Raw genomic sequence first — 24762 nt, forward strand, 5'->3', positions numbered from 1 at the left:
AGCTGATATAATTATCCCATTAGGTGATTGACAAAAAGAAATTTCATTTCCTTCTGTTCTGTTATTAATCCTGGATTTGTCAAGTGATGATTAATTTCAATCCATTTTGTGGATTGTCTTACTTTTGTTGCCTGGACGGATTTTCTTATTCATTCATTTCTCCGCCACATGTCTCTTTGCTTTTAAGTCACATACAATCATTGACAGAAATATCACCCACTTAGCCACACTTCCACGCAGCTGAATGACCGTTTAACTTCTTTACGTTCACTTCGTAGGCCAACATTCTGGCTAATAACACTTGTGCTGACAAAGTGTGCCCTCCATCAAACAGATCACAATAGTCAGGCACAAATACGAAGCCAGAGAAGCAGTGTGTGTGTTCAGTCAGGCATGTGTTGCGTTGGTTTTTAAAGTGCTGTATAAAAGTCGAACCCATTGTGCTCGGGTTTCCTTCGCCCCGTCTAATTGTGTCTCATTCAAGCTTTTGTAGCGCAGCACACTTCTGCCTTGCGTGAGTGTAAAAGGATGGCAGGGTGTGTAAGGCGAACGAGAGGTTGTTGGGGGAAAGAGGGCGTATTCGGGCACGTGCACATCACAATGGGTCTGTTGGATTAAAGCAGGAAACAAAAAAGTAGAGTAAACTCTAATTAGACTGTGTTTGAGTAAAGGGAGATCAGATCAGACAAAAGCTGTATATATATCATATATTTTATTTCATTTATATTTATTTCTCTTGTGTAATCTGAAGCAGTATCTGGCAAAAGAATTTTGTTTAGGATTAAGGTTCTATCTTATCTTAATGTATAGGCAGGAGAACACACACACACACACACACACACACACACACACACACACACACGCTGCCCACTTCATATGACTCCCATCCCCCTGTGCAAACAGATACAAACTGTTCATAGGAATAAGTACACATATATAAAGGCACCAAACTGTATAATTCCTAATTTCTCATCACTACAGTGGTATCATCAAGGGTACATCTTTAATATTTTTTTACTTAGTAAGATGGATTGCGGTGTAATTTCAAATGACTACTTTCAATTGCGTACATCTATCTATCTATCTATCTATCTATCTATCTATCTATCTATCTATCTATCTATCTATCTATCTATCTATCTATCTATACAACAGTATCTACAGTTTACACAAAGTGGTGTGAAAAACAAAAAACAATCTGTGATAAAAGAGAATAAAAGAAAGTGACCAGACTGGTCTGAGTTGACAGATAATCAACCTTCACAACCGTGGTGAGGAGAAAATCATCTCAGAACACATCAAACCATGAGGTGGATGGGCTACAACAGCAGAAGGCAACGTCAGGTTCCTCTCCTGACAGCCAAGAACAAGAATCTGTGGCACAGATAAATGAGAGTAGAATTTGTATCATTACATCCTTTTTGTGTGTAAGTACTGTGGGCTATATGTAAAGAAATTTCAACGTGTTCCAATCTAAGAAAACGTGATAACAATTCTAATGTTGTATTTATGTGTATCAATAAGTTTGGCTAAATATGTCCTGATATATCTCCTAATCCGTTAGCATTAGGCTTATAGGTGAGGATAAAGTCGTGTTAAAGAGGTTAAAGACTTTACTGCTGCACAATGGGGTGCCTATTGAAATGCATCCACTTAAACTCTGGCTAATTATCGGTCAGGGCTAATTTACAGTAAGGGTGGGGTAATTTGAGAAATGAGGCAGTAGAATTGGGCTCATGAGTGACGATGGGGGAAATGAAACACATGGCACTTTCGTCTACTGACTAGTTTCTCCTTAAAAGCCAAATGTTCGCTTTTTGTATCCACAGATGCTCTGAAGGAAAGATGGCAGTCAGTGTCAATATATCCATATATCCATATAATGTCATGCTAGATGTCAATGATAAGACACATTATACATATTATATAGTATCTATGTTTAAAAAAGAATATTTGTCTTTTATTAATATGTCATTTTTATGTGCTCGTTACAAATTGTTGTACCATATCTATAATTTCAGGATGTAATTTATGTGGATGAAATTCAGTGGAAGTTTCTCATTCACAACCATTAGGGCTACAGTTTATCAGATCAGCTAAAGTTCCTCTCCTCAAACGGTTGTCCAATCTCCATGACCTGAGGCAATGAATAAATAGCCTGCCTTTCTTAACCTGGTACATTAAGCTCCTCTAAAGTGGCCATGCCATTCTTCTGTGCGAGTAATTGGCGATCATGAATATGAAATGCTCCTTAAACAATGTGAAGAAACAAAAAGATTGAGGTGTTTCCTCATTTCCATGTCTTGAGCGTTGGAGAGAGAGAAAGAGCTTTTAAAAGAGAAGATGCTGATTGTTTATGGGGACAAACACACGATTGTAAAAAAAAATGTTGCCTATGTTGGCTTTTAACTAATAAACATTAATCATTTCATTACTGGTGTGAAAATCCATCAGTATGATGACATTACCATGATCTCCTCTGAGGATTCCAAACAACATTTTGTACATTATTCTGAACTGTTTCCTTTCAAATAACATAACCTTTGCTCCGACACTAATGTTTTATATGACATTTAACGTCACCACTTCAGAAAAAAAATTACCACTGAGAACTTGTGAGCTTTTGAATTCAAATGCCAAATACCGCATGTTTTATGTATGTAAGAAAAAGAGTGTGTGAGTGTGTGTGTGAGTGTGTGTATACAGTATATATATATATATGTATGTATATACATGTTTGTTATATATTGATTTGTCATGTTACATTCCTGTATATCCTGTACATTTAGGGAATAAAGTGTTCCTGATTCTGACTCTGATATGACTGACAGGTCAGAATCTCCTTATTTAATTAAGACCCTAGCTATTGATGTCTTCTGAAGAACGGAAGAGGGAAGATGGGATTGATAAGTGGATGAAAGGGCATTTAGGTGCCACTCAGCGTCTTTTCTCCCCAAGTTTACAGTAAACACAGAGCCGTCACAGCCTCTTCCCAACACTCAAGAGATGGAAATGAGGAAGCTCCTTTAGCTTTTTGTCTCTCTAAAGTCTTTCACATTGTGTCATGGGTGTTTTATATTCATGGACACCAATTACTCGCACAAGAATGGCACGGTTGTTTCTGAATAAACCTATAGACATAACACAGAGTTAGGTAGAATCACTAAATAACATGGTTGAATGTCTTCTGAGTTCTAAAGCTTAATAATTTGAATACAAATCTAGCAATCCGACCACATTTCTACCATAAATACACCATCAATCATCATTTAAATCTTCTGTACATATATTTATTGGTCCTTATAACCGTACAATTTGTGTACAACAGCTGCTTTAATATGTTTCTTTTGATAAATACCTTACCAAGTCCTAGCAAAAGTATATAAACATGTATACTAGCATAGACGTATATTATACTGTTAATAATGTAAACATGTACTAATATATAACATATATTTATGGAGAGGACAAATGTTTACTAATCTTAATGGATAGATAACAATATCTTTATTAAATATACCGAATCTATTCTAAATATACAACACATTTAATCACACATTCACTACATCCCTATGAGAAATAATGTGTTTTTATAATAATGCACACTATAATAAGGTATAAAGTGTATTTTAGAGAAACAAAAGATGCTAAATAAGCTTATATACTCCCATAGTGAATAATTGCTTCTTTTCTGGTTAATGTTTTCTTGACATTATATGGCTAAACCTGAAAAACATTAGCAAAACATATGACTAGTTTATAACAAATACTGAAAGCGAAAGTAAATACTTCTTATAGGTACGATGATGTCTATGCTGTATTCTTTATCAACTGTTTTTAAACACCTAGGCAAATCCTAAGCATATAATCTCATCCAGGTTTACTGCATATATACTACAACTAATGAATGCTTGTATAAGGACACATAGCGTATAATAAGATAGAACTTAGTGGACAAAAACTCCTTTATTAACGTTTATTGTGCTAAATAGAGAACATTAACACATCCTGAGAGATTGTAGGTTTACTGCAAATCTATCCCTACTAAGGTATACTAGAAGAGAAGCAAACTTGACATACTTTACATGACATACTATATTTAAGCAGATTTAAGCTATATTTCAGTATATTTAAGTATACTATATATAGTAGATATTCTATATATACAAGAATACTCAAAGTAATTTACACTAGGTGGAGTACATTTGGTTTTTTTCTTAAATTAGATATTGTTTTTTTTTTTACTTTTATACTATATGCCACAAAGCCTTTTGAAGCTTACCGTTAATATAATAAATACTCTATATGATTTAGAAAGTGGATTTTGAGGAAAAACTCCAATTCATCTGATTGAATTCACTGTGAAGCATTTCAACTTCAACATCTGCTTAAACATATAAACAGAACAAGCACAAGCTCAGAACAGATGAAACGTGAGAGTAGATGAAACATTCTTGAAACATATCAGTGAAAATATACAGCATTTTAAAGCCAGTTTGTGTGAAACTGTCTGACACAGCATACTGTATTCTGTATTTGTACTACTCTGTAATTTTTAATAATTAAAGTTCATTTTACATCATTTGAGGTGGCATTTTCTTAAACGTTTCCCCAAAAAAAGTCAGCTCATCTCATATATTTATATAAACCTGGTCCACTGAGAAGAATTATTCCTGGTGAGCAGAAATCAGCGCTCATGTTTGATCTGTTATTAAAGGTCAGTATGTTCCAGCAGGTTTGCTTTTTAAGCTTCATTGCTTGTGATCTAAGCTACAGAAACAGCCATGGGGTGTCTTTCTCTCCCTGCCTGCATATGTGTTAATATATTTGTTAATGTCCTTGTGAGAAACGGTGAAAGGCCAGTCAGTGCTCCTTTGACATTCAGTGTGTCTTTATGTTCCGCCTCTTTATAACAGAACGCAGAAACACAGGGCAAAGCTGCTGGAATCACCACGCTCGGTAAGAGGTCGACAGTTTAACACCAGGGTCCTTATTTTTCTCTCTTTGCAATTCATTTTCTCCTAAGGACAGGCTTCAGGGTATTTTTTTATTTTTTTTTAACCGTACAGAACTTGATTTTTATTGAGTAAATCACCTGTTATAAGACATTTCATCTATTTATAAATAGATTTAAATCATGCAGAATCTGAATAAAAATCTTGTTAATGGTCAAGTAAGATTCTACAATTCTTTCTGCTTATACGATTTAGATTATTTTTAACCTCATCGAACAATTCAGGGAGTTCTTGTTCCCTGTGGATGGGGTGGGGTCATGAAGGTCTGGAAGAGACTACAATCCAGTCAGGATAGAAATGTTTCATTATACTGTAGGATAAATGAAAGCAATCAGAAAAAACTTTGTACTGATTTGCAGTAAGGCTTCACTCTTAATGGGGGAAACTGGACACAAAACATGCCAATAAAATCTTAAAGCATTACAGAGCCAGTGGTTCATGGATTTAATTTGTAACTTGTCTGTATATATAGAAATACTGCTTAACATATTATAATGACTAGGACAACAATTGGCCTTAACGAAGAAATATATATCTATCATTTCTTCTCACTTAACAGAGAAATATGCATCTATTAATGAAAATGTAGTCAGATGTACAATGCAGATATGTTTTGTGTGTGTGTGTGTGTGTGTGTGTGTGTGTGTGTGTGTGTGTGTGTGTGTGTGTGTGTTTTAAGGTCCAGACAATGATTTATTAGCGATTCCCGTAATGTCCATCATGGTGAGATCTTTAACAGGAAGGACAGCAGGTTTTCAAGGCCACCCAGCTACTGACCGAAACAGGACCCTCTGACAGGAAAAATAAATTTCATTAACTAACTACAATCTACTTTATTATGAAAATAATAACTATACCAAAGCTGGTAACACTAGCTTTGGTATAGTTAGATAGATAGATATACTAATAGATAAGTATACTCTGTACAAGATCTTCAGCGAATAGTCTACTGAAAAATATATTGACTCGTACAAGTCTCATGCTGTAAATTTATCATATAGTTCTGCTGATACAAATTAATTACAAAGGTCACTCATCTAATCCTAAACTGTTCTAAATCATTTATAAATAGAATTAATTAATATTCCAACTAATATAAGAATTCACATAATAATTCTTGTTGCTTAGAAGAAAATTTCTACAATCAAGCTATATTCAGAAATCTGTGAATTATATGTAGAATATACTAATTGATGACTATAAGACTTAAGATTAATCACGTCAAGCCTCAGGTAGCAAACTAACGACAGTCCAAACTCTATGTTAGGTGGTTATATTGGTTGTTGTTATACAGGTTGTACCACAGGTTTGCTTTTCGTGCTGACACTGGTGCAGTAAAATGGTTGATGTCAGTTTTCTACTTGAATGAATGCAAGGTAAATTTTGCATGAAATCTGCTGTCCCTGGTGGCCCAACATTGTCCCAGTGGACAAAATGGTATTGGACCAATGATGGAATATTACATTTACAGCATTTAGCAGACACTCTTATCCAGAGTGACTTACATTTTTCAGTTTATACACCTGAGCAATTGAGGATTAAGGGCCTTGCTCAGGGGCCCTGCAGTGGCAACCTGGTGGACCTGGGATTTGAACCAATGACCTTCCGATCAGTAGTTAAACGCCTTAACCACTGAGCTACCACATCCCCTATATTATAGGTCTGCTGACCTGGGGCCAGTTTTCTACACCAATAATTATATAAAAGGGCTGTGCTTCAGAATCATGTGATTCATTGAAGAGTCGACACACTTAAGCCAAACCCAAAGACAAGACTGTGGAAAATGTGTATCTGATTATGAAAATGAAACAATTCATACTCGATAAATGATTCACCTGATTCACTTGAAAGAGTCGTTTGAGACAAACGGCTCATTCGTGAATCTCCCATTGCTTATACTTTATGTTTTATATAAATAGAAATTCTCAGATGAGCTGAATATGGAAATGGCTGAACAGGAATTCTAGTTTCTGTAGATTTTTTTTTTTATATATTGGATGCATTTTTATTTGCTTTCCATTTCCCTGCGTTTCTCTATTAGCCTCTGTCACTCCCTGTTCCTGACTAATACTGTAACACAGGGTTTATCTCACATTAACACCATGGTCTCATCCGCACCTTAAGTCTTTATCCTTTTCTTTCATCCCTTATTCTCCATCTGTCACTTGTCTCTAATCCTCAGGGCTCTTCTGTGATAATGTGGGGTTTAACCCCCCCTAGTGGCTACTGCCAGAACTACAGCTACTACAAGTCCTTAAAGTTTAAGGCTTAAACGTATTAACATATAAAAAAAACAGCAGTAACACGCACAAAACTGCGTGTTTGGAAATACAAAAGACTGAATAGAAATACAGTAAAAACTGTATTAAAGTATTACTGTACATTAAAGAGGTAATTAAGCTGCAGATATGATGAATAATACGTTACGTATAACAACATGCGTTTCTATTTTCGCTACTCAAACAAAACTCGTATTTAGTTCCTGTAGACGTAGCCAGTTATCGCGCGTAGTAAAATCACTTTAAAAGAAACGTGTGTCCCAATTTTCTTGCCGTAGTTCAAGATGGCGGCGCTCGGCGTACACAACGTGAGTTGTGCTTCCTCTGTAAATAATAATAATTATAATGTTATAAATAATTACAGGCTAGAAGCGTCGTTAAGTGCTGTTATACATAACTGTATTTTATACAGTAAATAGATCATTAGAGTTACTCTTTAGCATAATAGAATCCTGTCCAAATCCGTCAATGAATAGGCTATAGCTAGTTTAGCAAGCTAGCAAACTGATTAGCAAACTTACTGATTAGCAACGAAATGTGCAGAGTTCAACTGATAATCGAGCTGAAACTGTGCATCTAGGTGAATTTATAAAACCGTTATGATCTAATGAAAAGTAAAAGAAAGCAGTAATGTGAAGGATCCGAGAGGTCACGATTAAATAAGAGCGAAACGAGTGTTTCCATGTAGTCCTATGTATCCGAGTGTTTTTCAGAGGTCCCCAGACTTTTGGGTGAATAAACAGTAGCATGCATCAGTGGACACATTTGCCCAAAATCACTGTGCGAAAGAGGAGGAGTCCAAAATAGATTATTGTACAATAACAAATGCACCTTATGTTTCCACAACTGTCCTGTAGACATTCTCATGGAAAAAACGTACTGATTATTACAAAGGGTTAACACGACACTTCGACCATAAATGTTCATAAACGTTTATTTAGAGAAAACATCACCACATTAATCATTAAACCATTTCCTTTGCTGAATGACAAAAACACATTTTAATCTGGTTTGTGTAACTACTTACTCTTGGCCTCTTCTTCTTTGTATTTATACATTGTGTTGTGTATATACTGTATATTATATTATGTCTTATACATATATATATATATTTCTTTGCTGCTGTAAGAGCAAATTTCCCCATTGTGGGACGAATAAAGGTTTATCTTATCATATTTTATCATATTTTATCTTGTCTTATTATTGGCTTAGAGTATAGAAAGGTTTATATTTAAGAATGAAGCTGTGAATATAGAACTTGTCATCATACAGTCAGAGGTGATCTTATAGACAATTAATCAACAAATTCTGCCTTTCGAAAAGAAAATTCAGCAGTGGAAATGAACCAATTCATACTCGATAAATGATTCACCTGATTCTCTTGAAAGAGTTGTTTGAGACAATTCGCCCATTGCTTGTACTTTAATTTATGTTTTATATTAACAGATGAACTGAATATGGAAATGGCTGAACAGGAATTCTAGTTTCTGTAGATTTTTTTTAACATTATATATTGATGCATTTTTATTTGCTTTCCATTTCCCTGCGTTTCTCTATTCCTCTGTCACTCCCTGTTCCTGACTAATACTGTAACACAAGGTTTATCTCACATTAACACCAAGGTCTCATCCGCACCTTAAGTCTTGAAAAGAAAAGTCAGCAGTGATTAAACATTCAATATGTAACATTTTCTGTCGACTGACATTTTGTGCGATATTCTTTTTCAGTATTTATATTTAGCTGTCATATTTACTATTTACTTTTGATCTCCTTTCCCAGGAGGTGATTGAGGAGGATCTACCTAAAGCAGTGCAGCTACTAAACACGCTCACACAACAGGTTTGGATTCTAAGTGGTTTCTCAATCTGATTGTTTACTTGTTTTATTTTTATTGACTATTTTCGTGTTTGTCCTGATTTCACCAAGCAAAAATTAGGCATTTGTTAACTTCTCGTGAGTCTTGGGTCGTAACTTAAGACTGTTTATCTAGATATCTAGCTGTCTCCTGAGGTTTCTGGAATTAATTATTGGTATAAAGACAAATTCAGGGAAAAAAAATTAAGGGTTGTGAAGAAGTGCAGCGATTGTATTGTATCTGTGCATTATTGTACACGCTCAAAATGTTTGCTCCAGAAATCAAATATCTCAGTGAAATAATATACCGAGTACCTGTAATGCTCAGTGAGGTTTATAGTATATACTGAGGAACAAAACGGAAACATTTTTCTTCTTGTAATTTCAGGTTGCGTTTGTTACAAGCCACATCCGAGACTTGATAAAGAAAATCCAGAATAAAACATACCCCACTTCAAAGGTAATAGTTAAACCCTGCATTTTGTAACACACAAAACCCTTGAATGGTCACTCTAATAAGGTTTCTTATTTGCAGGGTTTGTCCTTTTTGGACCTGCGATACCACTTGCTGTTATTTTACCTGCAGGATGTTGCACACGTGATGAGTGTTAAAGCAGATGGTCAAAGTTTGAAGGACAACGGCGCCATCCACAGGCTGGTCACCATAAGAACGGTCAGATTAACATAAATACAGTACAATATAAAACTGATAATAATTAGTTTATTTCTTTATGTTTGAAGCAGGTTAATGTTGTCATTATTTAGGTTGTTTATTCCATCAAGTTTCTATTTTTGAAGTGAATATAAATAAAACTAAATCATAATAGTGATGGTTGAATGAGTATTGTTTTAGGAAGAAAACATTTTTTCAAGTACGATTATAAGAAAAAGGCTTTGTTTGAGTTGTTAATCGGAAGGTTTGGGGTACAACCAAGCCGCCACTGTTGGGCCCTTAACCGAGGCCCTTAAGCCTGTCTGCTTGGATATGTGAAGAAAATAATTTCACTGTAATGTATATGTGGCAAATAAAGGCTTCATGATAAACACATGTAATATTTAACACCAATTTTTATTTCACCAAAAAATAAAATGTATGATTTCCTTTCTTTGTGCTGTAGGTTCTCGAGAAGATGCGTCCCATCGATCAAAAGCTGAAATATCAGATTGATAAATTAGTGCGCACTGCTGTAACAGGCAGTCTGGGTAAGATAATCTATTAAAAGTTAGAAACCCGTTTGTATATGATCACACCGTTAGAGTCAGTATACAGTATATGGTTAGAACAAACATGACTAGATGCTTGCTAACACTTTTCTTGTGTCACAGCCGAGAACGATCCTTTACACTTCCGTCCGAATCCTGAGAATCTGGTCAGCAAGGTAAAGCTCTTCAGCTCATTTATCTCTGAATCTGTGATATTAGCTTTAATCTATATTAAGAAGGAAGGTGATATGTTGATATGCGTTAACTGTTTTTTTTTTTCCACAGCTTGATCAGTTTGCGGAGTCTGACGACGACGACGACGATAATGATAAGGGAAGTAAAAAAGAACCTGGGAAAAAGCCGGCCCCCAAACCCAGGAAATATGTCCCACCAAAGATCGCACCAATGCATTATGGTAAATATTTTAATTTCATTAAATAATGAAAGTGGTAGAACACGACAGGAAGTGTTTGGTCACATGTTAACCGATCATCACAGAACGGCTAGAAAACACGGATCAGCATCCATCTAGTAAAGACCGCTGTCCACTGACTGCACTCGGAGCAATGTATGCGACGATGACATTTTAAACAGAAGCTCCATCCCACACTATTCGCTTACATGTAATTTATTGTCTACTGTACAGAATTTAGAAGAGCCGTATCGTCTCAAAACGAACATTTGTGAGATAGACCACAGACTCTGTACTACATTTAACAATTAGTAAAAACAGGCACGTGCATCCTAGGTAGCAGGTGAACAACTCAAACAACAAAATCACCAGCTAACTTACTTTAAATTTGCAAGAACTATAGACTAATACAAAAACAGGCTTAAATAAACCCAAAACATAAGTCCACTTACAGTTCTCACGGACACGCGTTTTATCAACTGGCTAGTTATCCTCCAGACAGTGACGGACCACGTCTTTCTCTCATTTCGGCCGTGTGGTGCGCGTGCCCGCTCGCGGTGTGAAGCGCGTCCGCGCTATTCTCCGAGATGCACTTGACGGCCTTTTGTGCAGCAGAATTTTTATTTTTTTTGGACGACCCAGTTAAGGCGGTAGGGTTTCCCAGCTTAGGCGGGCCGCCCGAACTGCAAAGTGCTGCGGGAAACCCTGTAAATGTCAAGCGCGTGTAACGATACGATGTTAGCTACAGTCGTTTTTGTGTTTTTTGTTATGTTGAGAAACAATGTTTGTTGTGTTGGCTAATTTAAAAGACATTTGCAAGATAGCTTGACCACTGGAGTGTCGTCAGCCATCCTGAAGTCTTTTTTCCTCATATGGTGTCAGCGCCTGTTAGCCCCGTCTCTCTTCTGCAACGTAAACAAGATTTAAAGCGTTTGTCATATACAAGTTTCCCAGTACAATGAAAGTATTTCTTTGCTGTCCACAGTGAATGTCCGACAAGAAAAAAAAGAAACTATGTCAAAAAAAAAAAATAAATAAAAAACAAACATGGTGAATATGTTATATTAACTATGAAGTATGAAAATATAGACTACCAAGCCTGGAAGTGGAGCGGATGGAGCAAGCCCCTATTCCGACTCCCAGCTCTAAAAATCCGTTTAATATTTAGTCATCATATAGAGGACATAAGTAGAACAGATATTACAAGATAAACAAAGCTGCGAGTATTGACACATTATGCGTCTATTTATATACACACTATTCATACTACAAAATGTCATAGAATATGCATAATGTGATTTGGGATGTGTCTATAGACGGTTAGCTGCTAAAACCTGACAGAAAAACTGCACGTAACGTGTGGTTCTTAATAACTAACGCAGCCAACACCATGTTTCACTCGTCGCTGTAAGAGCAACAAGATGATTAACTGTGTCCTGAAGGGGCGGGGCTTGTGTAATCCAGCCTCCCATGTTGAGTATTTTGGGCTGCACCATTCCTATTTTACACAGTGATCCGTAACAACGTTTAATTTTGTATTTGATTTTGTTTGATCTATACCGAATGGTTTACATATATATTTTCTTTCACGTTTCTTTACACAGATGGTGATTTGACGGAGGCTGATAGGCAGAAGGAGCTGGTTGATAAACGCAGGAAGTTGGCGTTCCGCAGTTCAGTGATCGGGGAGCTCCGGCAGCAGTACAGCGACGCACCAGAAGAAATCCGCGAGCGCCAAGACTTCCAGACAGAGCGAGACATTCGAGAAGAACAGCACAGGTGAGGACTGATTTATGGAGCAATGTAGTCTGGACAAGCTTATTCATTAACTTAGATCAGTAGGATTGTTTGCTCTATGTCTGAGTTTGTGCATTTATGTTTATTATAAACTATTTCTGACATGTAAGTGTTCTAGTCAGGAACTGCTTGCTGGCAGGGCCAACCACAAAAACAGCTGGATGGTGGATTTGTAGGCTTCTAGTTCTGTAATAACGCACTGAAAATGAAAACGTAACATTTTCAGTGTAATCTTTTTGCAAATGAGTTGTCCAATGGTTCCAGTATTTGTGTAGTCTGCAGCGTAAATCTTTGAGTGTTGACAGCAGTGTATTTAATCACTTTATCATCATCAATAAAGTTATTTGTAAACTGTAGCATACGTCAATTTTTTATGGGCCCGTTTCATATTTTTTAAGGCAAAACTTCAGCTTTTCAGACTTCAGATGAACAAACTCATCATCTTTGAATACTTTGTGTTTAACTGTACCTCAGGAAAAACTATGAGGAGTCCATGATGGTACGTCTAAGTATGTCACGAGATCAGAAGGCTAAGAAGAGACGCATGATGGGAATGTCCTCACAGCTGAAGAGCATCACACACTTCGGTGACATCACAGCACTGACAGGCGGAGAGGCACCGGTGAGTGAGACGGACTGATAAATCATGATTAATTGGTCAGGAAAGCAGGGAGATTGATGGATGTGTGAAGACAGATATACGTAGATATTATTGGAATTGTGGAGGAAATGCACAATTCTTGTAGAGAAGCAGAATGTTTACTATAGAAGTGTTTTATTAGACATTTCAGGCTGCATTATTTCCAAAAAGGAAATGCGCTTGTAGTCTTAGAGTCAAAGTGTCCAGTAGTGTCCAGATGAAGCTATGCGGACCAACTATACACAGCACTAGGAAGAACAGATGAAGCTCTGAATTCATTTGCACAAGAATTTTGTGTTCTAATGTTTAGGGCAGAGCCTAGAGAAACACCAACTAGACATTAGATCTAGTAAAAAAAAAAATTGATCTAATTTAAATGTTTCATTTTAGGATTTGGATAATCCCAGACCCAAAAAAAAGAAGAAACTGCTAAAGAAGAAAAACAAAAAGAAGAGTAAGTCTGATTCTTTCCTAGATATTGCTATTGAGTTGTATTCAAATATTAACTTATTTTTTTTTGTCCTTTTTCTTTTAGTGTTCAAGAAACGCAAGTAGAGGTATTCTACATCTGTATACAGAATTAAAATAATAAAATTAAAGTCAACCCCTTTTTCTACTTTTGTCAATAATTATTTTGAATGAACTATTTAGAGGTTGGGAAAAAATGCATTAAATTAACTTCTCCTTTATCTCAAATATTCACCAAACAACCATAAGATTAAAACCAGACAAGGGAAAGTGAATATGATCAGTGGGACCGATCAAGGGCTGGGATGTATTAGGCAGCAAGTGAAGTCAGTTGTCAAAACTGAGGTGTTGAAAACAGGAAAAATGGGTAAGTGTAAGTAACAGATGCCCCTTTTCCACCGAGGCAGTTTGAGTACTGGTTCGGAGCCAGAGCCTAATTTAGAACCAGTTCTTTCTTTTGACAGCATAAGCACTGGCTCTGAACCAGGAAAAGTGGTTCTTAAGTAGCACCAAAACGTTGCTGGTCTAGACTTAAGAACCGCTTGTGTCAGGGGCTGTGGGCGGGGCTCCCGTTAGCGCATTTGATAATGTACCTTAACTATACTAATGTTTAATACTTTTACTTTACCACAATATGATAGTAGGTAGCTACATGCTAAGGCTAGTTTTTCTGTGTTAATAATTAATGTTATGTACTTTCTCGATTACAACCTCCGTTTATACAAATTACATGGAGCTGCACGTAGGTTCACAAAGCCATGAGCATTAACAGTAAAGCAACATCCACCATTGTTGTTTGCCGCTGCTGCGCTAATGTTGCTCCGGAAGATGAGACAAATATAGTTAGGCAAGACTTGGCTCTGTGATTGCTCTCTAGCCCATGGAAAGGCAAACCGGTTCTTAGAAGGATCGCCTGTGGAACCAACTTTGAACCAGCACCCTGTTCTTCTTGGTGGAATAGGGGTAAGAGGTGCCTTTGACAAAGACTAAATTGTGACATCATCCCAAAAAAAGGGGGTTTTGTGGCATGTTCCAGCAAATCGGGGCCCAAGGCTCATTGATGCATGTGGGGAAAAAAAGGCTAGTCCATCTGGTCCAAGCACATAGAAGAGCTGCAGTTGATGAAAATGTTAATAGCTTTTATAGAAAGGTGTCAGAACACAGTATGTTGTCGCTTACTACATCTGGTTTTGATTAAGTTCTTTCTACTAAAAAAAATTTCATTCCATGTGGTTCCACTGAAGATTTGGATGGTTTTAGCATTTCTTCTTTGAAGCTCTGCAGATCACAGAACTAGAATTAAAACAGTCTGCACTATAAGGACTTCAGCAGACATCATTAACGATCGTTGAAATTACTTTTGTTAGTGCAAGTAGAGGCAGCAGGATTAGTAAGGGAGTAAGACAAACGACATTTCATTTTTACAATCTTTTATTTTTTTTTTCCTAATTACAGACTCATGGGTTAAAAAATAAAAAAGCCAAACTCCCCCCCCACCCAAACCCACTTCCCTGTCTCAAAGCGAGAAAAAAAAACAAAAAAAAAAAAACACCCAAATTAAAAAAAAAACCTCCACAACCCCCCTCCCAACAAATAAAAGCTTTGTACCTGTCCTTCTTAAATAACCTTAAATTCCCAGGATCAGTCCTCTAGGGCCCTAGAAACGCATCCCTCCCCTTTAACTTGCTCTTGTCCTCAACGTCTCTCATTCTCTCCCATTTTAACCAGCTGCTCTCACTATATAAATATGTGATGGTGGTGGTGTGTGCACGCGAGTGTGTGTGTGTGTGAGAATGTGTGTTCAGCGTTTGTTGTTGTAGTAAATAGGCCGGGGATCACCCTGTGCCCCACCCCCGCCCCCCCACATGAGTGTGGATAGAGGGATAGAGGGAGCAGAGAGAGAAAGAGACGATGGTGAGACTGTAGGGGGCGCTGCAGCCACAGGGGGAGGAGGAGTACTCAGCCTCCACTGGTCCTGAAACCTGAAACGACAAGAAGTGGTCTAGTACACAGAGAGAGAGAGAGGGAAAGAAAGAAAAAGGAGGAGAGAAAGAACCAGACATGGACGGTTCAGAAAAGGAACAGAAAAGGTGAGGCTTGGGGATTGTTAGCTGAAATGTGTGTTTGTGATCGGAAGTGGTAGAGCGCATAAGTATAAAGAGAAACTAAATGAAGTGGTAGTAAGGTTGGTTTGGGAAAGAAATCAGAAAGCTGAAATGGAAAATTAGTCTTAATTTCATTCAATGCCTTTGAGCCATTAGTGGGCACAGTCTAGTAAAGACAGAGGGATGCTGAAAGGAAGGAAGTGGATAGAGATTGAAACAGGAGGTAAAGCTGGTAGATAAAGGAATCAGAAGGTTAAAAAAAAAAAAAAAACACAAACAAAAAAACAATCTTCGGTGCCTGAATTAAATGTCTAAAGAGCCAAATACCATGAGTCAACAGAGAAGAAACATGAAAATGCAAAGAATGGTTGAGAAATAAGTCAGGGGGAAAAGAACTTGGCATGTCTCAAAGCTGAACACTATGAAAACAAAAACAATAGAAACACCCTGAACTGAACTGCAAGCTGTGATAGAAAGAGAAAGAATGCAGGTGAGCAAGAGAAACAAACCAGAAATAAAACAAGGATGGGTGAACGTTAACAGTTCAAAAATAAAAAATAAAAAAAATCTGAGAACCTCGGATATCTATTTAAACATACAGGCATCATCACGTTTGGGGAATTTTCCACACATCTTCAAGGTACAATAGAAGAAAAGGAGGGAAAAACAGTTTGCTCCTTGTGTTGTGTGAGGAACTCACAGCCAGACCAAAGGAGACACATCTGCAGCCTGAGATCACACCATCTTCTCTAAACATTTCACAAATGCCAACCAAGAACCTCCCCAAAATCTCGAGACCTTACCGGGGTGACTGCAACACGCACGCTCACACACACCAGTCAGTCAGTCAGTCTGTCCGGGAGATGCTCTTTTCTTTTCTATATTCTCCCTCTGTGTTTTTTTTTTTTTTTTTTTTTTGTCTTTTTTTCTTCTTTTTTTTCTTCTTTTATTGAGAGGGGTTATTTTCTTTTCTTTTTTTTAAACAGGGAAAAGAGGGATGACAGTAAAAAGGGGAAATGACAGTGGGGAGTTATTAGTAAGGGGAATACCACGATGTTGATCGCCCTCGGCCCCTGAAAAAAAGAGAGAGAAAAAGAGGGTGAGTTTTTTTGGTTGAAGATGGAGGACACCAAATTTGTTATGCGTACAAAAAGGGGCTTAATATTTTGAGATACAGGTACGTCATTCTTTTTATACAAATACTTTTCAGGTATACAGAATGTTCAGTTAAAATGTATACCATGTCATCTGCATTATCTATTTTTCCTTCTTTCTTTTTTTTTATTTTAAGTTATATGAAGCATTCAGCTTCATCTAGTACTACAAATGCAAATGCATTCAAGTGTTAAATCTGGGGGTGGGGGGCTTGGGGGGAGTGAAGACATCCTCTCTCCCTCTTTATCTCTCTCTGTTAGGGCTCCTTTGGTCACTGTAGGGGAGAGATGATGGACACACACAATGTTTCCATCCAGATGTTTTACAAAATGATCAAAAATAAAACGCAACTATTGTATTTACAGCAATATTCCCAACAGGGGTGACAAAATGACATCGAAAGAGCAACAGCCAATCATACAGCAATGAAAAGACCAGAACACGCCCCCACTACCTCATCATCCATTCAACACTATCTCCAATCCCTGCATAATACAGCTTTTACACTTCCCGTTAGGGATTGCATCCCAACCAGCATGCTGTTATATAGTACTGTTCGATAACGACACTATGTACCATTAGCCTTGTCAAGCTAGAGCACAAAAAATAAATAAATAAATAAATAAATAAATTCAGCTATAAAATTAACCGCCTGGTTTAAGCTAATAACACATCTCAATATACTCCACAAGGCCACTCCTTATCCTTTCCCCAATAGCGCTTTTGACAAAGAGGCAGAAACTTTTGGCTGATGTTTCATCTTACCCATGATGTGACATGATACTAAAGCTAGTATTTGTTTTCAGTTGTTTAAATAATGTAATTTTGTACCGTGTTCATGTCCTTTAATAGAGGGTATAAAAAGGACTAGCTTTTGAACTACACTGCATCCCATAGTGCACTTAACAGTTAATACAAACAGTCACACCACATCCTTGGTTCATATACATAATTCAGCAGGGAAGAAAAAAAAACAAACAAACAAAAAAAAAAAAGCCTGAAGCCTTTACTTGAAGCCTGTCTGATGGGCATATGAAAGAAAGTGACAGTCCAGGCGTGTTATCTGCCAGGGCTGAAATGATCACTCCTTGTTTATGAATCTTGTGTCATCTTGAACGCAGCTTCTGTTAGTAAAAAAAACTGTAATAACCGGCCTATTAGGTAGCTATGAACAGTAAGGGTGATTATTTAATCTGCAGCTGTGGTTTTAGACACATAATGGCTCTGCATCTTCTGCTATGACACACAGGGTGAAATCACAATGCAAAAGGGTCTATATTTCATCTCATGAAGCTATTAATACTATACTGCATATCACTGCATTTTTTTGTGTGAACAGAACATGAACCGCCCGCAAAATCTGTCCAAGACATCCCTTAGACGATCTTTGTGTTACGACAAGAACAGTCTATTCCAGCCTCGATCACATTCCATACCCGATTTTTCCATCTCAGATGAGTGTAAACACTTAACCGTAATTTTTTGTGTGTTTGCAAAACAGTTGGATGGAAACAAAATCACAAGCACAAACATGTACGCAGGTGACATGCAGTGTCTCCACAAAAGCACTTGAGACACACAAACATGCAAGAACATTCAAAGATACAAACACAGCTTAGTCTCTCTCTCTCACACACACACACACACACAACCCCCTCCCCATTGTGCTTTTATATTAAAGCACAGGTCACAGTATACACAATTAATTAAATATTTAAAATCAATATCAGGCTGCAGGAATGAAACCTCTATTCTGGAAGTGGAAATATAGACGTACAAAATCATCTTGCAGATCAATAATATGGCGACTACCCACTACGAGTCAGTGATTGGTTGGATTATATCTTGTGGACAAGTCTGATTTCTTCCCTGCATCCGAATACAAAAAAGGCTGTTGAACGCAGCATTACATTCCTGATAAGTCTGCCTCGTTTAAAAGGCAGCATGGTCACACCAGCCTTCTACAGGTCCTTATTTTTCCTCAAACAAGGTTTAAACAAGGTTTATTACACCATTATATATTTATAATTATTCACCATCCCATTCACTAGCCTTAAGTGCAAGCACTAAGGGTGTGGCAGATACTTTAATGAAAATAACCTAATGTTCATTAAGCATTTAAGAGATGATAAGTTAAGATCTTTAACTAAAAATCATTCGTATGTGCTACTTATGCCGTCTGTTCTAAGACTTGGCCATTGTCTCTTACGTGAGTACAGCCTTTCTATTTTGCAGTATACCATGATTATGCATGGTTTTAGGGACAAAATATTTCTACTCTTGCATCTCTTTTGTGAGTATATGCAGATGCGCAGCATTTTTCTGATGAGAAATTTTATTTGGATAAATGTAAACGCTGCATCACTCTCAATAATCTAACATGTCCACTCAGTAGTGTGTGCACAAATGTATGCAAGACTGGGGTGTCTTCTGTTCACCTGAAGGCCCGTCCTCTTCCTCTGGGTGGTGTGTATCCACTGTAATACCGAGCCCGAGATGAGAAACTTCCTCCACGTGAACGGAACCGAGCCCGAGGAAACCCACGGTCTGTGGTGCTGATACCGGGTCGATTTGTTCTCTTTGCCCCGACCTGAAAATCGTTCACAATTTGCTAAGAATGCAGTTCAGAAAACAAATTACAGTCTGACGAAGCTAAATTGTGAAGATGACTTTGCAAATAAATCCTCCCTTTTTTTACAGTTCTAGTTTATGAACACTTCCTATGTTTTCTTAAAAGATGAAAATGTAAATGTAACAGCTGTAAATGTGTTACTCATGTTCAGAACTCTCTTTTTTTGTTTTTAGTCATGGTGGCCACAAGCTGTTTAAGTTTGTTCCTAACATTCCCTACCAATCAGCATTTTTAGTCGATAAGGTATCTCTTCCCCAATATACTAAAATCTGTTAAAGCACGTATACCTTTATCTGCCTTCCTCGGAATAAGGACTCATCCAGTGCCATCGCTGTTCTAACAGATTCCTTGTCTGCAAACTCAATATATGCAAACCTGAAATACAATGAAAATAAATAAACGGACAATCAGGAGACGCACAATTGGGCCAGACGGGTGAAAGAATTAAGGCGACGTCATAGCTGTATAAGCAGAAAGGTCATTGATCAAACAGAACAAAATGAACTAAAAAAAAAAAAAAAGATAGAGAATGACTTGTAGCATAATGAAGAGTTGGGGACAGATTAACTCAAGATTTTGTTGATTACCCTTTTGGGTGTCCTGTGAATTTGTCACACAGGATAGTGACTCTATTAACAGAGCCACAGCCATGAAAATGAGCTTCCAGCTCCTCTGCTGTTGCTCCATAATCCACCTGTAAGCAAAACAAAAACATTGACGCAATATAATAAATTTCATGAACATTAATGACCTTTTGTTCATGTACATTAACAAAAGGTCACATTGTCATTACTTTCTTCAATATATGGTGAACAAGAACATTTCTCTACTGTAAAAAGAACATAATACTCCAGAATTAGCAAGTTCTGTATGTAATTAGATATTAGATACTACTAATGCCCATCAATAACACTATTAGATATAATTAAACACCTTTTAAGAATTAAAGCGTTTGAATTACTGATATCTACCACTAAAGGCCATCATCCACACAGTGACTACTAGTAAAAAACAAATCAGAAGTGCTATTTAAAACCAGTCAAATGTATACAGAGTAACTCGTACATTTCCAACATAAATTGATCGTCCATCTGCTTCTATCTTCTCTTCAATGGACATGATGACAGGACCAGCTATGATAAACAAAAAAAGAGGTTTCATATTAAAGCAAAAAAGTTAATAGTAATAATGAAGTAAAAATGCAAAAATAAAAAAGTATTTTTAAAAGTACATACACATGTACAAGTACATATTGCTTAAGCTTGTATTGCAATGAAGAATTTTAAATGACTTAAAATGTCATTTAATGATTATGTTGGTTATCTTTTTAATTCATTGCATTTCAAAAAATGTGCCTTTAAACGTGGTCAAAATATATATTTCTCTGTTATAGGGTCTTATCTGTGGATATGGCTCATCTTAGCAAATTACCCATAATCATATACTTAAGTAACCGTGCTGCATTTAGTTACCCAGGTAGCATGCAGCTCTATCTGGGATATAAGTGTTAAAATAGCTAAAATTGCAAAGACCATAGACTCATAGAATATATAAAAATATATATTGCCCTAAACTTGCATTATGTAAGAAATTTTAAACAGAAATGAAATGTTTCAGATTAATTTAGTAAAATCAACAGTAACAGCATCATGTATTCAGAAACTACAGTGCCATGTTTTCTCATCAGAGAATACAATCCTGCAATTTTATTGACCAGTTAGAGCAACAAAGCACAGAAACCTTTGCAACAGTTTTTTTTTAATTTTCCAAAACATTTCTCAAGTTAAAAAACAGACCCAAAAGGAAACAGTAATTACTTAAACTTGCATGATATCATAATCCTAGAAATAATCATGTGGCATGATGAGTTAATATCAGCACAAGTCAAGATAAAGGCAGTGTTTTGGTTCTGTTCCTGAAAAGAATCTAGGTTGCAGGAAGAACAAGAAAATTCAGTATGACCCAGTTGTTCCCATGTTCCTGCTTGAGCACGGTTCAATGTGAAAGCAGTGCTCAAATGCGAAAGCAGTGCACAAATGCGAAGCGTTCTCTCACACACACACACTCACCAGGAGGAGGACTAAGGTTCATCTGTTTCTCCACTTCGTTCTGGAGCTCCTTCAGTTTCTCTGCTTCCTCCTCCATCTCTCTCACCCGGGCTTTAATGGCCTCCAGCTCCTGCAGACATTATAAATATTACAGCAAAAACATTTGTATACTCAGAATATGAATATTAGTATACTTAGTATACTTATGAATATTTAATACAAATTTGAATATTGCAACGGTTCCATTATTTGTAAATTTCGACATGTTGTAAATTGTCCAAAATTAAATGGCATTAACCCTCTACAATGTGCTTCCAAGGTTACATCTGTTCCATTCATAAAGTGACTCAACTAGCAGATTTTGTACAACCATTGTTCCTTAAGAGCAATTTTGTTATAAAATGAGCATCATTATTAGGTCAGGTCTGCAGTGAAGTGTGTTAAGTATACAAAATAAATTGGAAAAAGATTTTTATACAATTATGGATGAGAAACCATGCAAAATTATTTCATATTATTGGGCAGGAATAAACCAAGGCAGATCACACTGCATGCACACACATTCATACACTCATTTACATCTAGAGATAATAAAGAGCAACCATTGCACCTACAGGTATGGTTTTTTTGGGGGGGGATGACATGCACAGAAAAATGCTCAGGGTCGAACCGAGGACCGTGAAGATGCTCAAACACCACAATTATTGTAGTAGTCATAATGTTATGCTGCCCTAATGTGTATGAATCAATCAGACTAGTCACGTTCCGATTAATTGGTCCATTCAGAACGTATCACTTTGTATGCACAGCCTTCACACGACCAATCATCAACACACTCTAACACAAGAACTGTAGTTGCATCATCTATTGCGGATAAATAAAACAGTCTTACTCATGAGCAACCATCTGGGTTATAACCGAACCTGTACACCATCGTGCTGAGTGTATTATTTAATGCCTAACGTATAAAACCTGCACCTTAATCCACTTACTGCAATAATAAAATAAGGCAGTGAGGTGTTTAAACAGCGGTGAGATCATTCTGACACTGATCTGAATCGCTAGTAGGCGGTTTGCGGCATAGCTTACATGTGTGTAGCACTAATGCACAGGGAAAAGCGTGATGCCATTCACACACACACACACGGTTATAGTGTGATGCTCCTGTGGCAGTGCTGCATTGCAGGGCAGATCACACCATGCCCTGTCCTAACACACTTGCACATCACAAACCCGTCCATGTATGATCATAGAATTAAACACACATCCACACACACACATCTACTCCGAATCACAACCGTCTCTGTACGTGTTGAAGAGTGTGAACATGTTACCAGCATGTCAGTGTGTGTGTGTGTGTGTAAGCGCTCAGATCCTGACCATCATCCATAAATCACACGTTCGGACACGAAAAAAAAAAACAAAACACTTAAATAGATCCCGAATACGAACGTTTTATTTTTGACGCACGCGCAACAAATTAGCACAGTACAAAGCTAGCCGAACGAACATGACCGAAAATCTTGTTTTTAAAACACAATCCATCAAATCGGCAGATGTTCTTTTATACGAATCTCACAAACAGCATCGAAAACATCGCCATAAACCGTTTAATCAGCATCCCGGCTATGTAACATTAGCCTCCCGCGCTAGCGTCAAAGCAACAAAGCTACTGCTGTTAGCATTCCAGCTAGTAGCAAAGACAGTCATTTTTATTCTCGCTAATAATAAAAAGAGGCGTGTTTTACCGTGAGCTTCTCGCCTCTCTGCAGACAGCAGCGGCGTTAATGGCGGCCTGTCCTACCCTCTAACGTGATGAACCCCCTCTCGCATTTTTTTTTTTTTTTGCGACGAAGGATTTTTTCTCCCCCCACCAGAAAACCAAAAAAAAAAAAAAAGCTAAAATGTTGCGCCAACATGGCCGCCGTCGCCACGCGCTAATGCTAACACAGCGACACCGCGCGAGCCACAATGGCGGACCGCGCCAACGGAATTTTAAAACTCGTTATCACAGAAAACCCGAATAAAACCGTACTTCGGTATATTAGGAGTTAAATAAAACCCAGACATGGTGACTATTAAACACCTGGTACAACATCTCGTGCTGTAATTCTGACTCTTTGCAGCTAATAATGCTAATAATAACGTTAATAACTCACCGGGTCTTCGATAGCGGCCTCTCCTTCATCTAAACCGGGTTCTTCGTCACCAACACCCGGATCTTCCAGCTCTGGATGACCAGGGTCTGAGTCGAGCAGAGATTCCTCCGCCAGTCCGTTACCGAACTCCGCCATCCGTGCGCGCGCGCGTGCCTCGTGCTGCTACTCACGCCGCTGGTGGAGCGCGAGGGGCAGAAGGTGAAAAAAAACGGCGGAAAAAAAAACGCCGCTAAAGTTAAAAAGAGGAATAAAGAGGAATAACGAGGCCCGTCTCCTTTACACAAGGCTCAAAGCTTTTCACCTGACAACTCGCTCACCGCAAGACTAACTCAATTACCTCTAGTGCCGTGACCAGGAAGGACTCGTGTTCGTTATAATTATCAGTTACATCGATATTATTCAGGGGGGAAAAAAAACCCTAATGTGTATTATTCGCTTTGCGCCGTGTGATCCTGAACAGAAATGGAAGCCATGGGCGGGGCGTTAGGTCACTGCAGGCTCAAACTCAATCGCTTATAGGTCAATTGCAACGGTTTAGATCCGCCTTCATTGTATATCGAACGCTCCTATTGGCGGAGACTCTGAGCGTTTCTGTTCTGTGGTCGAACTTGGCTTTACAATCTCGTTTGTGGTTGGCTGGAATTGTGTCAGTCAATGCATGTTGGTGTCGGAAGTGAAAAACCGTAATCAATCACATGCAACGCGCTTGTTAATTGTCGAAAGTTTGTTAATATGTATGTGATCGATTTCCAGATAACTCGGTGTTATATACATTATAAAGTGTGTTCTATATTTCAGCAAAAAAATAAAAAATAAAAAAAATATTTTCATAATATATACACAAAAATATATACAAAGTGAAAACTTTATATATTTTTTACTTTGTATATATTTTTGTGTATATATATATATATACACACACACAAAATGTATACAAATATATACATATACTTATATATATATACACACAAAGAAAATATATATTCAAATATATA

At 37.4% G+C, this 24762-nt stretch overlaps 2 protein-coding genes across 3 annotated transcripts; one reads left to right on the plus strand and one right to left on the minus strand.

Moving 5' to 3' along the window:
- Positions 1-7522: 7522 nt before the first annotated feature.
- ngdn (neuroguidin, EIF4E binding protein) lies at positions 7523-13809 on the plus strand. Its single transcript, XM_060861512.1, has 11 exons — positions 7523-7602; positions 9074-9133; positions 9537-9608; positions 9684-9821; positions 10267-10351; positions 10475-10527; positions 10637-10766; positions 12368-12542; positions 13035-13182; positions 13591-13654; positions 13736-13809. Exons 1-11 carry the CDS (start codon positions 7579-7581, stop codon positions 13753-13755), a joined length of 969 nt encoding a protein of 322 aa, XP_060717495.1. The 5' UTR covers positions 7523-7578; the 3' UTR covers positions 13756-13809.
- Positions 13810-15086: 1277 nt separating this feature from the next.
- Positions 15087-24252, minus strand: pabpn1 (poly(A) binding protein, nuclear 1). Of its 2 annotated transcripts, none has more exons than XM_060861306.1 (7): positions 23768-24252; positions 21630-21738; positions 20626-20693; positions 20148-20254; positions 19848-19935; positions 19367-19518; positions 15087-15650 (listed from the first exon to the last, which is right to left on the minus strand). In XM_060861306.1, exons 1-7 carry the CDS (start codon positions 23900-23902, stop codon positions 15470-15472), a joined length of 840 nt encoding a protein of 279 aa, XP_060717289.1. In that variant the 5' UTR covers positions 23903-24252; the 3' UTR covers positions 15087-15469. The 2 variants fall into 2 exon arrangements, with proteins under 2 accessions (XP_060717289.1, XP_060717291.1); XM_060861308.1 differs by lacking the exon at positions 15087-15650 and adding an exon at positions 15957-16846 and having other exon boundaries at positions 23768-24251.
- Between the last annotated feature and the right edge of the window lie 510 nt (positions 24253-24762).

This window comes from Tachysurus vachellii, chromosome 25 (genome assembly GCF_030014155.1).
Source record: "Tachysurus vachellii isolate PV-2020 chromosome 25, HZAU_Pvac_v1, whole genome shotgun sequence".
In the NCBI taxonomy this organism is placed as follows: Eukaryota; Metazoa; Chordata; class Actinopteri; order Siluriformes; family Bagridae; genus Tachysurus; species Tachysurus vachellii.